The following is a 19,788-nucleotide window of genomic DNA, read 5'->3' as shown; positions in this document are numbered from 1 at the left end:
TCCAATACAGTGATGGAAGATCCAGTTCTTCATCTTTGGTTGATATTTCAAAGGAAAATAGAACAGACCTATGATTATCCAGGATTTCCCCTTTGGCAAGTGTCGTGAGGGTATATGTTGAGTTTCCAAGTGAATTGTCAATACCTAATTCGTATATCAAGCAGTTAGTGTAATGAGTTTTACACACAAAAACGATGTTGTTTGGGGTTTTATCTGCGGGGACAACAACATATTTGTCATGGAGGTAGGATAGTTTTTTTGCAACATTTGGGTCTTTAAAGATTGACGTAGCATGGGCATTGATAGACCCATTCAGTTTCTTAATTATGATTTGTCTCAACGACCTCACTGCCGTACTCCATTCGGAAAGAGTGTCTACGTCTTCCTTCTCGCGCTTAGTCCATTGCCTGGCAAAATCCTCGACTGAATCCATCAAGAGACGTGTTATCAAAAATGTTGAGGCCATAAAGGGGGTTACTTATTTAAACGTGGACTTTTCATCAAATGTTCTTTATGAATAAACTGTTGATAGTTGTACGGAATCCATAATTATTTAGATGTTTGCAATTTCTTCCTTCTTCCATTGATTCTGATATTACGCTATGCAAAATGATGTTTACTTCCATAAAAAAAAATACGACAGGAGAAGCTAGGGACATATGTACTGTTGATCCTTTCGGGACACCTCTATTTTGGTGGGGTTAGATCTGCTGATTTTTTTTATATATTCCTATTTTAGGTTTTGTTATCATTCTGGCCAATGTCTTATTATTTTTTTTTCGGGAGGCATATTTCATATTAATCCATACTGTGCAGTCTCGTGAACAAATTAATATTTGGTTTTTGACTAAATTTGATTATAACATTTGGTTGGTTATATGTATTATCTTGAAACATAATTTGAAGGATATAATCAAATATATATAGGACAAAATGAATGCGTTAGATAAAAAGAGTGTAACTAAGAAGAAACCAACAGATTCTAGTGAGAAGTCCAACTTGTCATATACAGGACAGCCCGAATCAGAAATTGGTAAGTAAAGTGAGTAACTATGGTCTGTTCTCAAAACATCACATAAGTTATGTAGACGAAACGCGCGTCTGGCGTACTAAATATAATCCTGGTACCTTTGATAACTATTAAAAGAAGACTCTGTATCAATTAACTCATCATAGATACCAGGACTAAAGTTTGTATACACGCCAGACGCGCGTTTCGTCTACAAAAGACTCATCAGTGACCGTCGAATCCAAAAAAGTTAAAAGTCACAATAAAGTACGAAGTTGAAGAGCATTGAGGACCAAAATTCCTAAAAGTTTTGCCAAATTCAGGTCATCTATGCCTGAGGTAGAAAAGCCTTAGTATTTCAAAAAATCAATATTTTGTAAACAGTTAATTTATAAATGTAACCATATCAATAATAATTCATGTCAGCACAAAAAGTGCTGACTACTGGGCTGGTGATACCCTCGGGGAAATAAATCTCCACCAGCAGTGGCATCGACCCAGTGGTTGTAAATAATTTCATCATAGATACCATGACTAAATTTGCCAGACTCGCGTTTCGTCTACAAAAGACTCACCAGTGACGCTCGATCAAAAGATTCCAAATTTTCCGAATGCATCTAATTAACACTTTATTTTTTTGGCTTTGAATGAAAAGGAACGATTAAATATAGATTGTGCGTATCGTTATTATAACATATATTATTCATTTTGATTTGACTTCGTTTTATTTCTTTTCGTTTCGTTGAATCCTATTTCGTTTCATTTGGTTTTTTTCTGGCTGCTTTCGTTTGTTTGCGTTCCGCTTTGTTTCTTTTCCTCTCGTTTTCATTTCGTTTCTTTTCTATTTCGATTTGCACCAGAACTATTATCCCTTTTTAAATTGACGATTGCTTTATTTCAATGTTTATTTGTATTATGAAATTGGTGAATGCATTTTTATTTTGTCTATACTCGATAATCATTCGACCTTTTTTTTCAATTCATTTTTTGTCAGACAAGAATATTCAACTTCCTTGGTTGGTTGATGGTGGAGAGTTCCATGCTATGCTGTCACGTGGAGAATTTCAATCTTACGAGCACCGTTTGAGTTTAGGTAGAAAAATCATCATCATCATCATCATCATCATCATCATCATCATCATCATCATCATCATCATCATCATCATCATCATCATCATCATCATCATCATCATCATCATCATCATCATCATCATCATCATCATCATCATCATCATCATCATCATCATCATCATCATCATCATCATCATCATCATCATCATCATCATCATCATCATCATCATCATCATCATCATCATCATCATCATCATCATCATCATCATCATCATCATCATCATCATCATCATCATCATCATCATCATCATCATCATCATCATCATCATCATCATCATCATCATCATCATCATCATCATCATCATCATCATCATCATCATCATCATCATCATCATCATCATCATCATCATCATCATCATCATCATCATCATCATCATCATCATCATCATCATCATCATCATCATCATCATCATCATCATCATCATCATCATCATCATCATCATCATCATCATCATCATCATCATCATCATCATCATCATCATCATCATCATCATCATCATCATCATCATCATCATCATCATCATCATCATCGTTATGGTTGGCTATGCAAGGCCTCGACATGTCTAATGTAGGCTAGTTCAAAGCCATATAAAACTAATATATACGACATGTTTCTTAAACAGAACACATACAAAGGGTGTGTTAGTGTAAAGGCATCCCCCTTTTGTACGAGTAATGCTTTTAATTGTTATCACATGGTGAGAACCCCCTTTGTCATGGGTTGGACCCCCTCTTAGAAATGGCCGAATCCGCCTCTGGGTGACATCATTTGTCTTTAACAATACAAACATTAATATTTATCTTATGAATAATACTTAGTCAAAATGAATACGATATATGTTTAATGTAGATTACAAATAAATTAACATGTATGTTATTTGGACAAGTTTTAAAAAAAATATATAGATGCTAAATATTCTTTTTCCCTTTTTGGAATTTCCTGAAATATGTTTTTTATTTCATGTCTTGAAACAACTTGTAGTGAACACTATTAGTAATCTCTTGTGCTCATGCTATTAAAAACAAAAATTTCTAAAGTTATGAATAACAACTGACTTGTGTTTTGGGATATAGAAACCCCGCTCGTCGCACTCTGTGGTCAACATCCATAGCTATGTGTTAAAAAAGGTCTATTCAATTAACACTTGTTGCAGAAATAGAAACTATGAAGTAAACCAATAGAACTGGGGTGTAAGTGAAGAGTCATTGATGTAAAAACATTTTGTTTTTATATAAGCTTGTTTTATTTATCTTTTAATTGCACTGGTTACAAATTTCACGGAAGTTCACCGCGAACCAGTTAACAAATGTTAAAGATAACTAGTAAGGACCCAAAAACCAAATGCGTACTCAAAATGAACCAGAAGGTATTATAAATAAAATTTCGAAAGATCAACATTTACTTGTCGTGGAATATTAGTGTGTAATATTGACTGAAGATTGCGAACCTGCTGACATATTCTTTTTATACATATCTTTAATATATTCATTGGTACTATTATAACTGGTAATTTATTTCATAAATAGGTGGTCCCTGTAAAGCAGGAAAAAGTACTCTAGCAAGTGTTCTTATCGGCGAAGAAATTCCTCTTAAGTGGAATTCGACAGATGGACTAGTCATCTACTTTGGCAGGAATGGTATTGATATTGAAAGGAAGAAAATGGTTCCACTTCAAGAGGGTGTGTTTGACATAAGATTCATCAAGTTTATTTGTTGACCTTTTTTTGTAATTGCGTCACGTAGATTTGTCAATGTTTTAATTCCATTTTATTATACACCTACATAGAGAAATAATACTGTAAGCGTCTCCAGGTATCTATACATTCCAATAGTCGAAATATCACAACAAAAGATAAAGTGGTAAACATGATAACGAATGACACTCAAACTAATAATTTATCACTCAATGGTTAGCCTTACATGATCAACAACAAGAATTCACTGTGCGCCCTTCAACAATGACAAAAACTGATATCGTACAATAAGTCAACGGAATGACAAAATCTCACACATTTTAAAATCCAAGGACCGGATCTTTATACTACTGATTCATCTCCCTTATACTACAACAATACGCAGGAACAAGGTTATTGCGAGGAGATTAATTCATTTTGATACTAAGTCTAGACAGATTTCAAAATGGTAGTATTGAGAAGACGTTATCGACACGCAACTACACAAGCAATGTTATAATCGCATTGTTTTAACGCGTTACTAAAACAACAAATGTGACTGTTAGCAGCGTTTATGTTAGAGGGGATAATATCTAATGGACTTCAAATGGTATATTATTATAAGGGCTTTACAATCCAGATTGTTTTCACAGTTTACAAATGTAGATTGATGATCAAAGAAACTTACCAGTAAAAAACATGATGACTGTATCTGTGTTGTATGATTTGAAATTTGGTCTTTGTTTTTTCGATTTATTTAAATTGAACAACTGCTTTAGGTGAACGGGGACATGAGATTTTGGCAAAAATTCTTCGAGGTGAGCCTAATGTCAGTACGACATACGAGCAGATTACTAGACAGGAAACAGCAAGCATTGTGAGAAAGGTCAACACAGATGTTGAAACAGAATTAACATCTAAATCATCAACCAAATATACACAAGACGACAACGAGACAACTAAATTTTCGAATGACCCGTGTGCAACTAAAACTTATGTTTCCATGACTAAATCTCACCTGGAACATCATAGTTCAGACATGTGGAGCAAAAGTATACCACCAGCGGTCGACGAGATTCAAATTTTGGATTTTCAGAAACTGCAACTTCAATCGGAAATTCTAGAAGAAGTGAGAAACGGGCAATACAGAATTAAAATAGCACCATCTGACCTTATCGATTTCGGTGGACAAAAATCATATGATATGACTCATCAACTGTTCATACAACACCGGGGATCTTTTTTACTGATGTTTGATGGTAGATTTGGTTTACATAAACACCTGCACGAATATCCAGAGGGGGTTACGGCTGCATGTAAGTAAAACCTATCAGTAGCTAATACTTAATATAATCATACATCTGAAGATTGATATAAAGTATATATTACTCTTGTTGTTAATGAGGCTTTTTAAATGTTCTCCAATATTATACTCTTAGAAGAATATAAAGCTGACATATATCCAACAATGTTCTTGCATGGGTTTTGTTTCAGAATTAAAATTTTCATAAATGAAATCATGCGAACAAGGTTAACTGGTTTTTGAGAACAGTTTTGTTTTCAGAAAAGAGTCGTTGTAAACAGAAAAGCGAACAAGGAACATGGTAAATGCTGAGTCATTCAAATACGGATTTCAGTTCGGTCAATATACAATACGTTGGTGTATTCATATGTTCTTTAGTGATTCATTTTATAAATTTTCGAAGTTTTATTGGATTATCTATCTATTCATTTATTTATAAATTGTAATCCTCGCTTTTAAGTGTGGCAATATTATGACTTGAAGTCATTTGAGGTCGGTTATTAGTTTCACATTTCATTTCAGCAATACTTAAACACTGGGTTGATTCCATTTTATCCTACACTGAAGAGACTGAAGACATTATGCCAATGATTATGTTTGCAGCAACACATCGGGACCAGTGTAAGGTAAAATAAAATAACAGTCTATAGATTATTCCTAGCGTGAACACCATGTAATATTGGTATTTTAAAACGTTCACACATATATCTATCAAGTATCAAAGTATAAGTTGGCAACAGGTTTATGTATACTAGCTATAGGTCTATATATATACTGGTTATATATCTACATTAGCAGTGCTGACATTACATCACCTTAACCAAAAGTAATGTATGATAACAATAAGAAAATTTGAGACAAGAATTGATATTCAACTAAAGGATTAAAGTAAAATCACGTAAATAAATAGTTTCTAATGTAAGTGATATAGGTCTACTTAAATGTTTGTAATGATAAGTAGGTTGACTATTATTACTCTCGAGATACGGTCAAATATCTTAATATAAATGAATAGTAAATTAACAGACTTTCCTTTCGTGACCATTTTGACTGTGTCTGTATTCGCATGACATCTGATTGATTCACAACCTTTTAGCCGTATTTGGCACACTTTTTTTTTAATTTTGGGTCCTCGATGCTCTTCAACTTTATACTTTTTTGGCTTTATAACTATTTTCATTTGAGCGTCACTGATGAGTCTTATGTAGACGAAACGCGCGTCTGACGTATTAAATTATAATCCTGGTATCTTTGATAACTATTATCCTGTACACCCATCTGCTATTTTTCGTGTTCGAGTTTCATTGAATGTCTCAGTCGTTTTCACTAGGATTGTTTATCTTAAATTGATCTGCGAAATTTAAAAGCCAGTAAAATGTTGTTGCTTCTTATTTATACTTAGTTATTACTATACAATGTGGTAATCTACTGTATTTACAGAATACATTTGGATAAACATATGTAGTTCTATCGTGCATTCATTTAATAGCGTTTAACCTGCAAAATTGTCATATTATTTTATTCATCATACTGTAAGAAAACTTTCCAAAAGAGAACAACAGTTATTAACTCTTAATTCTATGACATTTCTTCAAACACATGGCAATTCCCTTGTTCAAACAGCCACGCTAAAGCCAGTTGGTACTGGTGCACTGGTAACAATGTTTGCTATTCGAATTGGTTTTCATTGTCCTTTCAGAAAGACGTTGAAAAGATGAAAGAAGATTTCATCTGTGAGATTAAACATATGTTCTGCAATCACGAGAAAATACATCACATACACCTGGATACTGTGTATTTTATCAATGGAATTGATAAAAATGACCCCGAAATACAACACATGACAGATCAAGTTGTCCTGTTTGCAATGCAGCAATCGTCTTGGGGCCAGCGACGACCTATGCAATGGGTACCTTTGGAGTTGCAAATCTCCAATATGAGAATGAAAAATGTAAACATCATTACAAAGGAAGACCTACGAAATGTCAATAAGCTGAATGACGACTTGGCCTTAGAAGAAGATCAGCTGAACGACTTCCTTTTAGTCCAACACTCCCTTGGTAAACTGATGTATTACAATCTCCATGGCTTAGACAACTGCATCATCATTCACCCTCCTGCACTGGTTAACATTTTGAGGTCATTTGTGACGGATGAGAAGTTCTTTCCAGCAGACCAAAATCTTAAATTCATACTGGAATCATTGGCACAGACAGGTAAGATCTATCGAACAGACCTTCTGAAGCTATGGCAACAAGAGCATTTCCATCAATACATGCAAGATGATTCCATTAAAGAATTTGTCATACAGCTTCTAGTCCATTTGGATATTCTGATAGTCCCTAAGGCGTTAACAATTTCGTCTACTTGTGTGTACCTTGTACCATGCATGATCAAGACCCCGCGACCAGACTTCAATAACCTTCAACATCATGGAGAACGAACAATTTGTCTGGAATATGCATTAGCCCAAAACTCCATTCCAAGTGCTCTTGCTTACAAAGTAATTGGGGCAGCAATAATAAATTGGCCATTGAAAGAAGAAAATGGAAAACCGTGTCTATACCACAAGGCTGCGGTGATGAACGTCAGTGAGGATGATGAACTCAGTATATGGTTAGAAGACAATCGAGTAATGGTATCCTTGACAAACCAGAAATCATTACTCTATATCTCACCGGATGTTGCTGCAAGCATACAGGAATGTTTGACCAAGAACATGGAGTCTGCTCTTCTCTTCTATTTTAACAGTTTCGGTAAGAAAATCAAACCAACAAAAGTATCAGAACTATACACATTGGTGCTAGGTGTTCCATGTGGCACAGGTGTATGTTTCAAATCTGTAGAAGAGGTCAATGAAGCAGATTATTGGACATGTGACAAGGAAAAAAAGCATGAAACAAAATATTTACTATACTGGATCTTTGATAAGGTAGGACAATACAAGTACCATAACACACTGTAAGGCTTCATGTTTATATCAATTACGTCTAATGTAATGAAATTAAACTTTAATGACGCAAGTATTCATATTAAGGTCAAATATATTCAATCAAAATTAAAACGTGTATAAAAGTTTATCATACTAGTTACAGGCTCTACATATTGCTTTGATACTAGAAGATCTATTAGTTGAGCCCTCGGAATTAACATTATATCATTCGGGAAATAAGATTATCTGCTGTATACCTTTCACTAAACGTCTACCTCGATTTCGTTATATACATGTTTTTTCACATCTTTTCTGTAATAGTAACACTACACAAAAGTGTGCACATGTTTTTTAATTTATTACAACTAGATAATGATCTTATTTTTTTCAGTCCCAAAAGACGTGTGCATTTGAATGTAAAGGTAAGTATAGAAAACACAATTGCATCCGGTTATACATAACTAAACGATAAATATATAAGAACAAACAAAACAAATGTGAATGCCGGAGAAAAGTTTAAAAAATCCTGCTTACTTAAAACACCAATCACAATTGTTATAGCTAAATTGTTGTTCTTAAGTTCTCTCTTTGACACATTCCCCATTGCCATTTTCAATTTTATGAGTAATTGAAAATAATAATGAAGATGTTATTTGAATAAGTCATAATCTTTCTAAATTGACTTTCTACATTCAGATTTTATGCTTTCATTTTTATAACTTCAATGATACAAACACTTTGACAACTAGAAATGTTGCTATGCACTGCTTGTAAAGCTTATAATTACTTCAAACTTGTTATTCATATAACCGGTTGAGTAAGTTCATTGTGTTGAATCAATATGTGCCCTTCCTACCACTGTCTACAACACATGTTACATTTTGCAGGTCTGAGTTACAGTGAATTGAGAACAGAACCAAGTGATAAGCATCTGGTAAGACTCGGAGGTCAGATTGGAATAAAGTCATTTCAAGAATTGTATTTACAATTGGGAATGACAACAAGGCAATGGGAAAACACTTTAGACATGTATGGAAGTCATAGTCGTGAAGGGATAATAGTAATGGCACTTGTGAAATGGAAGGAAACTAAGTTATCGGACCTTGAAGACCCTTCCTTGAAAGATCTTGCCAATGCATTGGAAAAAGTGAATTTGGATAACCATGTTATTTGTCAGGTACAGGATATGTGTGTTGATTTTTTTCAATTATATTTCATTTGTTTACACGTTTTTATACTTATGGAACGTTAACTATGTCGAAGCACCTGCTGACATGCCTAAATGTAGTTTCCACAGAAATCTAAACATTGTATATTGATAACATTACTGCTTGGTAATCATTGACACACTGGTGAAATGTCAACATTGAATGTTAGTCCAAACTTACCACAAACCATCAATATAGTAAAGATAAGTTAAACAGCTTAAGTTTTTTACAAGTCAACAAGTGAGATGGATTGAACCACCCTGCAATTCTCCAACGATGTTTTATGAGTGTAAATATGCGGCGAAAATTTTAACAAATTGACATATCTGTATTCAAATGATTGAAATGATACGTATCACTCAGCTACATAGTGTCTGTCGTTATTAATATATCTATTGTATTTTGTCAGGTTTTCAGAGAAGAAACTAAGTTACTAGGTGAGAACTTTTTAGAAAAACAAAATAAAAGTTGGCTTTTTTTCTGGGCTAAATCGTTGGTTTTTTATTCGCAAATATATCAGTAACTGTTGTACTTTTTTCTTATTTATGTTAAGTAAAATAATAAGACGTCTTAAACACTTGTATTATAATTATTAAGTTTCCCAAACAAAGTTTGGAGACTTATTGTTTTTGCTCAGTTCTTATTATTTTTATTCTTCTTCTTCTTCCTCTTCTTCCTCCGCCACTTTAAAAATGAACTTGCCAGCAGCATTTCTCCAAAACCGCTTGTCAGATTGACTTAGGATTTCATAAAATGGTAAACTAATATGTCTAGGTGAGTCATCAATCTTTCGTTTGTGCATTGGGGTCAATTAAAGGGTATTTTCTAAAATTTTGAAATGAACATAACTTGAAAAATGTAAGTGATAGATACATGCAGTCTTCAGAAATGATTACAGCACAATAAAACAAATCACATGAAATATAGGGGAAGTCCCTGGGGGTTCATCCCCACTCCCTTCAATTTGAAAATATGCTTTTATCTTGTAAACGGTCCAGATCCCCACCCCTAAACCATATATATTCTTCAATGGGACGATAAAACAAATCAAATGAAATGAAAGTGAGGTCCCCGGGGGTCATCCCCACCCTGTTCAATTTGAAAATGTGCTATTATCTTGTAAATGGTCCAGATCCCAACCCCTAAACCCTATATATTCTTGTCGGGGACAATAAAACAAATGAAATGAAATAAAAGGGAAGTCCCTAGGGGGTCACCCCACCCCCTCTTGTTTGAAAACTTGTAAATAGTCAACATCCCCACCCCTAAACCATATATACCCTTGTATGGGACAATAAAACTAATCAAATGAAATTAAAGGGAAGTTCCTGGGGGTCGCCCCACCTAGTTCAATTTGAGAATGTCCTACCATCTTGTAAACGGTCTAGATCCCCACCCCTAAACCATATATATTCTTGTATGGGACAATAAAGCTAATCAAATGAAATTAAAGGGAAGTTCCTGGGGGTCGCCCCACCCTGTTCAATTTGAGAATGTGCTATTATCTTGTAAACGGTGCAGATCCCCACCCCTAAACCATATATATTCTTGTAGGGGACAATAAAACAAATCAAATGAAATGTAGGTAAAGTCCCTGGGGTCACCACCACCCCTCCTGTTTGAATACTTGTAAATGGTGGAGATCCCTACTCGTAAGCCATATATATTCTTGTATGGGACAAAATATCAAATCAAATGAACATGGGACCATATGAATGGCGAGTTATGGGAGCTTTGTTTGGGAGACTTCGTAACAGCATCCTGTTACAATTACTTCTTGTTTGTCTCAGCGTTCTTATTTTTAAAAAAATATGCTTACTTATACGTAAAGGAACACATTCAAGATGAAGACACAATGAAAGTACATTTTTTGCAGTATATTTTATCATCGACATATCTTTCGATTAACGCATCATGCCATTGTAAGAGACAGATAACTCATATTCTAAGTAGCAATTAAATATACCGACAATGCATGATATTTCATAACCTATCATGATATCAGTTCAAATATAGCCTCTCGTTTTCATTCATGAAAATAGATTATTCATCGAAACACTTACTTTAATGAAATAAGATTGGAACTTTTAACATTTAGTTAAGGTAGCACAATACAAAAGCAAGTAAATTTTATCAAAATTTCATTTTCAGCTGTTTTTGTTACTTTTTTATATCCCAAAACCACAGAAGAAAAACTTACTTACATATCATTTGCGTATTTTGCACTGTTAATGATTTTTGGTGATAATTAGTTTTATAAACAAGTGCATGTGTCTGACTAATACAAAATAAGAGCATGTAAATAAGGCCGTTAGTTTTCTCGTTTGAATTGTTTTACATTGTCTTATCTGGGCCTTTTATAGCTGACTATGCGGTATGGACTTTTCTCATTGTTGAAGGCCGTACGGTGACCTATAGTTGTTAATGTTTGTGTCATTTTGGTCTTTTGTAGATAGTTGTCTCATTGGCAATCATACCACATCTTCTTTTTTTATATGTAAGCAGTACTTTGTGTTTAATCAATATAATCATTTGATAACTTTATGACCACTGACCAACAATAAAAATAACAGTTATGAAAAAAGAGGTGGATTATGAATTTATGGAAAAAATGAAGATATTGATTTCCAAATAAAAATAAATTTCCAAATTGGAGCTGCCAGGAGAAAAAAAATCTATTTGGAGATATAGCGGGAATCAAAATGTAAATGTACAGATATTAAACAAATATAATTGCACAACAATTAATGTTTCTGATGTTTAAACTAGAATTTCCCGAGGTAAATGTTTAAATATTAAATCTTTTAAAAAAGAAAATACAAATTAAATAATTCATTATCACACTGAAAAACTGAAAACAAAAATCTACTTTGCGTAAGACACAAAATTGTCATTGTATACAATCATAGATATAATAGTCACTATTATATCTATGATACAATAATAAATCTAAAAATCCCCCATAATGATCCTCTAGACTGACCAACTGATAATTGTGCATGTTTTGTGTACACATGCATAACTTACTTTGTGTACCAACGCAAAAAACAAAATATGTTATTTTGTTTGCTAAATGAATAAAATCCATATTGAAAAAATTAAATGCAATGTGTAATTAAACTTCAGAGATCATTAATAGTAAAGGTTTATCATGGTTGGCGGAGTTATGACAATATCAGTAGCAACTGACTTACAGCAAGGTCAATAATGATATAACATCTCCCGCCAGATCTGATTTTTGATGCATAGAGTGTGCATTTTCTTTATATATTTAGAATTGCTGAAATGAAATGCTTTCTTACTGGTCAAAACATTATTGATTTATGATTAGAAGCCAATCCTGAAGTATCCGTATGGTGCATGTGTGATCTTTTTTGAAATGAGGTTGCAAACTTCATTGAAGGTTTATGAGAAAATGAAATACAATAGGAAAAATCTAAGCCACGGTTTTGGAGGTCAAACTGTGTTGTTCGTGAATCTATAAAATATTTTGGGATGCTATGAATAACAAAGGAGCAAGTTTCATTCAAGTGTGGACATCACAATATAGCAACTAATTAAATGATAAATAATAATGTAATAATTATGTCATAATGAGATTATCAGCATTTGAAAGATTAATCTTTTTTCTGTCTTACCTCTGGATGAATGAAATTACATGAGGTTAAAGTTGTCTTATTGGGGATGAAAAAAATCTTTGTATTGTGCTACCTTAATAACACAACATCATTTCATGTTATATTTGTGTATATTTGTTTACTGACACAACTTCGCCGTGCATTTTTTACTTTGCAGCATTCTAGTATGGCACGCCGTTATTATATTTATTCAATTTCGAGATATCTTATTTAGTTAAATAAGATATCTCATAATGACAAAATGAGATATCTTATATATTAATTGAGATATCTGATTTATTAAATAAGATATCTTATATATTAAATAAGATATCTTATTAAAATGTTTATAAAGATATCTTATTAAATATATAAGATATCTTATTTAAAATATAAGATATCTCTATTAATTTATAAGATATCTTATTAACTATATTAGATATCTTTTATATACTTAATAATAAAGATATCTTATTTACTTAATAAGATATCTCCATAAGTTAATAAGATATCTCTATTAGTTTATAAGATATCTCTATTAATTAATAAGATATCTCTATTAATTAATAAGATATCTCTATTAGTTTATAAGATATCTCTATTAATTAATAAGATATCTTATAAAGTATGTATTTAAAAGATATCTTTATAAAGAAGTAAGATATCTTAAATACTTTATAAGATATCTTATTAATTAATAGAGATATCTTATTAACTTATAGAGATATATTATAGACTAATAGAGATATATTATAAACTTTTAGAGATATATTATTAACTTATAGAGATATCTTATTAACTTATAGAGATATCTTATAAACTAATAGAGATATCTTATAAACTTTTAGAGATATCTTATTAACTTATAGAGATATCTTATTTAATTGGTTATAAAGATATCTTATTTAATATATAAGATATCTCCATAAGTTAATAAGATATCTCTATTAGTTTATAAGATATCTCTATTAATTAATAAGATATCTTATAAAGTATGTATTTAAAAGATATATTTATAAAGAAGTAAGATATCTTATATACTTTATAAGATATCTTATATACTTTATAAGATATCTTATATACTTTATAAGATATCTTATATACTTTATAAGATATCTTATTAATTAATAGAGATATCTTATTAACTTATAGAGATATCTTATAACCTAATAGAGATATCTTATAAACTAATAGAGATATCTTATTTACTTTCAAATTAAATAAGATATCTTATAAAAATTAAAGATTTCTTAATACTTAATAAGATATCTTGTTAGATACTAATAGCTTAATAAAAGTGAAGTGAATGTATTAATGCGGTTCTATAAATTAATTTGATTCAATTTTGTCAGACATTGCAGACTTCGCTCTCCAGCAAACCCCAAGTGACGGAGTTTTGAAAGAGTTATCATACAAGGTAGGAAACTGTGCGCTTCAGTTAGGAATAGAACTGGGAGTGAGCTTTGATGAAATTGAGAACAGTTTATTCAAATTTCCAAAAGATTTACCTGGTTTAATAGAAGATGTATTAATGAAATGGAAGGCAACTTCAAAAATAAAGACATTCCATAGTTTGATGCTGGCACTTAAACGCGTACACGGAAGAGGGGTGAATTATTTACAGAAAATGTCAAAGTAACATAAACAACACATGTCCAGCATGAGGTTTCTGTAGAATTAAGACAACATATTAGACTTTGCTTTGCTTTCTAATTTTGAATTATTATTTCAATTATAATATATATAAAGTTTTATAATGTATTTTATATATATAACTGTAATATGTTCTCTTTATTGCCCTACTCATTCTGATTCTTATATTATTCATAACTAGTATACGTCTTCAGAACGACTCTAACATCAAGCTATACTCGTGAAAAAATATAGGGTCGACATGTGTGTAATTCATATTACCTAACATATCAACAGAAAAATGTTTTGGTATTTTCTTCGAAAAAATGCCTGTATCAAGTCAGGAATCTGACAGGTTTTTCCAGTCGTTCCATTGGTTTATATATTGCTTATGTAAGTTTTTATGGACTTTCGCTTTTGGAACTTTTTTTTGGAGGTTTGTTTTTGTTTGTTAACTTGAAATCGTGTTGCTTATACAAGCAGATGAAATGTTGCCATTAGATTAAGTTGTTGCTAACGTATCTTTTCGTCCGACAAATATGTTGTTCTTTCAGCAAACAAGCGTAAACACTATTGTTTCATATGCAAACAACATTCTTATTTTGATAAATGACAAATGAACTTGGAATTCACGTGCAAATAAAAGGAATCCAACTTATACACAAACTTCATGCATGAGAATTTTAAATTTGGACATCATAATCGCTTTTCTTGAGTAATCTTCATCAGAAAAGCCCAAATTTTAAAATCTTAAAATGTAAACAGTAAATACTTCAAAGTATATATATGACCAACATATACGTTTAAAGATCAGTTCTATACGTATAGTCAACTTTACATGGGCAGTGTTCCAGCTAGGCCGTTTTCAGAGGGCGCGGCGCCCGCCCTTTTCCGAGTGGCGCCCTGTGCCCTTTTTACAGTTTCCAGGGCGCCCTGCCTTTTTTGAAGATCGATTGCATATTAATTTGCGTATTGATATGATACGCTAATTACTAAATTTTACCTGGGGAAAAGATTATGACTTTGTTTACCACCCCAAGCTAATCAATGGTTACAACTGGTGTCATAATCTGTTGTTATAGGTAATCCGTTGATCGGATGGGTCATTATGATCATCAACATTAATTCGTTCAAATAGAATCGGTCAGTCGGCAATTATCTTTGAAGAAATGTGCATACAACAACTTGGGCACAATTTGCGATGTTTACCGTAGTTTCATGGAAGAAACGTAATGACAGAAAGTTGGAAAACCATTATAAACTCGTTGAAGACATTGTTTTACTTGTTTTCTGTAAAATAAACAGAAAATTCAGACGTATTTGTCATTGACTGCCTTCATTTTTGATACGAAAATAACAAATTCATCCGCCATATTGTGATCATATTTACATCATATTTACGTACTGTTTATAATCCTCCAAAGAAGGAGCACACCCGAATAAAGAAAGATAACTCAATCTGATTTTTTTTCCTAGCATTAAGTAACCCATTTACATATTCTAAAATGTGTCTCCATACTTCTTGCTTAAGAATATATATGTTTAGGTATTTATTTTGAGTTATGGGAAAAGTTAAAGAGGGTCTTAGTAGCAGTGTTGGTAGGGTGCCTTGGTCATCTTTTTCTGTAGTCTTTATTTTTGATACTATTTTTCACTGTTGCTTTATATCCTAAAATTGTGAATTTACTGAGCACAGCTGTTTTGTGCTGTATTGCCATCAAGCACAGCAGGGGTAGAAAGGTGAAACTGGTAAAATGTGGTAGACCATAGAAACAGTATGAAACAGATCTCCTTTCAAAACATACTGCATATAAAGTTCAACTGTGCCAAGCAATGATAAAAAAACTTGTGTGACAAGCTGCTTGACAAGTTTTTCAGCCTTAAAAGTAGAAAGATAGAGTTCTATATGGGCTAAAGATGTTGTTCTTGTATAACCTGTGATTCAACGAATAAACACAAATGTTTGATTAACATCTTTTATTAAAATATGCCCTTTTCATATTATCATATCGCGCGTTAAATGCCCTTTTTCAGGATTGGCACCCTGCCCTTTTGAAAACCTAGCTGGAACACTGATGGGGGCGTTCGAAACTTTGAAATCACTTCTTATTCTATTAACGGAGTATTTCACAAATGAGGAGATGTACAAAATATTACATCTGTCCTTAAAACATAAACATAAAATATTCATAAATGTTTCCTAAAAACAATGTATATCGTCTTCGATTGTTGCTGTCAATGTTAATATGTAATGTTGACTGCCAAACCTGAGGCCAGTTATCAGTGAAATACATAACAACGTTAGATTAATCCCGCTTCATTTTCATGTTTTCGTCTTAGATCCTCGTCTGTTGTCTATTTTTCTTAACATTTTCGGAGTTTTCAAAGTATTTCTTTTTTCACAAAAAATCAAATAATATAAATTGTTTTTAGTATTTGTCACTCATGTAGCGACAATGTGATAGTATTCATTTCAATTTCTGTTTAAGACAGAAGTCGATTGTTTTCCTTAACCTGACTCATAATTTTAAACCACAACAAAAATATATAAATAACAAAGTATCTTTAAAACAAACTTCAGCTTTAGACCTGTCATACTTGTCTTTTTCAGCGGAACTTTATTATTTGTAAAAACCCGTATTATCATAATGACAATAAAACATAGTTCACACTCAAAATCATGGAAAGAGAACGTCACGTTTTGTGTAAATTCCATGCGGTGTGCATATCTGTAATGTGTTTATCCAAAGTGTCAGTTGTTTTACAGTATCCATTGCATCCGGCGTGTATGTCCATATTTTATTTATCTAAAGTATATTACAGTATCCATTGCATCCGGCGTGTATGTCCATATTTTATTTATCTAAAGTATATTACAGTATCCATTGCATCCGGCGTGTATGTCCATATTTTATTTATCTAAAGTATATTACAGTATCCATTGCATCCGGCGTGTATGTCCATATTTTATTTATCCAAAGTATATTACAGTATCCATTGCATCCGGCGTGTATGTCCATATTTTATTTATCCAAAGTATATTACAGTATGCATCGCATCAAAATCTAAATCATGGCAAGAAATGCAGATATTTCGTAAACAAAAACTCGAAACTGGAATCTGTATAATCAAAATACAGGTGTTGATGTGATGTTTCTAGATAGAAGTGGGTGAAAATGAAATCAACTCTTTTGTCGTAACGTTTTGTTCTTAGGGATGTATTCTTCCGACGTTTCAGTCTCGTTGAAATTTCGTTCTGGAAGTATTTCAAAAACATGTGATACAAGTGGAAAATATCAAACATAACTCTGTGAAAAAATTGTGTATTTACAATGAATATTTTTTGAGTAATCCAGTTTTCAAATTTTACGACCAATCAAGTTGGTATGTTTAGCCAAAATTTTGAGAAAATGGGTGAGGGATACACCAAATGATTTTACAATACTCATGTACATCCCATATCATTCTTGTTGTTTCAAATTTCTTAGATTTGTATTTTTCTCAATCATTTATAACAAAAAAGTTGAAATAATATGCATTTTGTTCTTCAACATTTAAAACTGAGAAAAATCACAAATTTACAAAATTGAGAATATGGTAGATTCGACACAAAAAAAGCATCAAAATATGATAAAACTTTCTTATATTAACACCTACCTATAGGTTTTTTTAAGTTAGATTTATTCAGATTGGTCCACTTCATCTTTATTAAAAGTATGAAAAAAAGTTTAATTGTGGAACTGTGATTTTTTTCACGATAGTAGCCCAAAAAAAGGTAACAATTGATGAAAAGGGGAAAATTATCAAAATCGGGTATTTTCAAAGAGTCGTAGCAAAAAAAAAGTGCACCACCATATGATATTTTCTTCACCAATTATTATCAAAAACAAAATAGATATTTTTACCGATGAATACAATACTCTACGGTGTTAAATGTATATCCTCATTCGTTTTATACTGAAATATCTGTTTATTTCCTTAACTATGTTAACAAGTACTTTGTATTCATTGCATCATAATGCATTGGCACACATATTTGCCTTACTTATCTAATGTGATTTATTCATTGATGTCCAGTGGGGTTTTTTGCTAGAATATTATACAATTACTGTCTTTTGATGAGGTAAATATTATACAATTACTGTCTTTTGATGAGGTAAATATTATACAATTACTGTCTTTTGATGAGGTAAATATTATACAATTACTGTCTTTTGATGAGGTAAATATGTAGTTTTATTGCCAACGGCGGAAGTGAATATCAATGTTTCAAAAGTCAATTAAACCACATATTTACCGAAACAAAAGACAGTAATTGTTTTATTCCATCTTCCGAGAGAAATTTATGTAATGGCAATTATTTACGAAACCAAATTGTACATCAAACGTTATTTACCAAAATTATGCACGTAAAAGCACGCGACGTTTTGCACGGTGAATATACTTTTTCCGCAGGTGAATATTATACAATTACTGTCTTTTGATTCGGTAAATATGCAGTTTTATCATATGTTTAGTAGTAAATACAGTAGTTTTGCATATGTGATAAATAGCCTGCTGTTTAATCCATATCGCGCAACTTTGATGCGCACCCTTTATCGCATACCCTTTATCACACCCCTACCCTTTATCGCATACCCTTTATCACACCCCTACCCTTTATCACACCCCTACTTTTTTTTTTTTTTTTTTTTTTTTTTACATAAAGTCAGTTTTGGTTTTTTTTTTGCTTCAGAAAAATTTTCCTCAAAATAGGTAAATTTTTTGAATGACGTCATTGTTTGGTATGGGACGTCACAAACGTCGAGTTTTCATATTGTATGTGACGTCACGAACGTCAAGTTTTCATATTTTTGGCACACTAAAATGCAACTATGAAAAATACATCACACACAAATTAATACAATAATTATAAACAAAATATTTTTAAAACAACAGCACGCAAATTGTAAGGTAACCCAGGTGCTTCGGATAAGTAATTGAGCAGTTCTTTTAAGGCCTTTGAAACAAGACAAAAGTAGAACTGAAGGTAATCCAGTGCTATGGATCAGAAAACAGTTCATATAATATAATACTCTTCTGTTGAAATATATGATAAAGTGTATAATACATGGCAAAATCCGTATCACATGCCGTATCACCCTCGACCAATATCATCCCTCGGGCCTAAAGGCCCTTGGGCTGATATTGATGTCTCGGGATGATACGACATATGATACGGATTTTGCCATGTATTATTCTCTATATAATAATAATAATTAAAGGAGTAGTGGTATGATTTT

The 19,788-nt window shown here is 32.2% G+C and overlaps 1 protein-coding gene across 1 annotated transcript; it reads left to right on the top strand.

Moving 5' to 3' along the window:
* The first annotated feature begins 933 nt into the window (after window positions 1–933).
* LOC139494650 (uncharacterized) lies at window positions 934–14,650 on the top strand. Its single transcript, XM_071282810.1, has 9 exons — window positions 934–1,033; window positions 3,668–3,820; window positions 4,594–5,130; window positions 5,640–5,743; window positions 6,817–8,049; window positions 8,441–8,471; window positions 8,937–9,226; window positions 9,667–9,694; window positions 14,227–14,650. Exons 1-9 carry the CDS (start codon window positions 934–936, stop codon window positions 14,511–14,513), a joined length of 2,763 nt encoding a protein of 920 aa, XP_071138911.1. The 3' UTR covers window positions 14,514–14,650.
* Window positions 14,651–19,788: the final 5,138 nt, after the last annotated feature.

This window comes from Mytilus edulis, chromosome 11, assembly GCF_963676685.1.
Source record: "Mytilus edulis chromosome 11, xbMytEdul2.2, whole genome shotgun sequence".
Classification (NCBI taxonomy): Eukaryota; Metazoa; Mollusca; class Bivalvia; order Mytilida; family Mytilidae; genus Mytilus; species Mytilus edulis.
Note: the sequence above shows the minus strand (reverse complement) of the source record. Positions and strands in the feature narration are given on the sequence as shown.

Coding starts and splice junctions, on each gene's coding strand:
- LOC139494650 (XM_071282810.1), top strand. CDS start 934: ATGAATGCGTTAGATAAAAAGAGTGTAACTAAGAAGAAACCAACAGAT. Junction 1,034..3,667: donor ACAGCCCGAATCAGAAATTG/GTAAGTAAAGTG, acceptor TTTCATAAATAG/GTGGTCCCTGTAAAGCAGGA. Junction 3,821..4,593: donor AATGGTTCCACTTCAAGAGG/GTGTGTTTGACA, acceptor CAACTGCTTTAG/GTGAACGGGGACATGAGATT.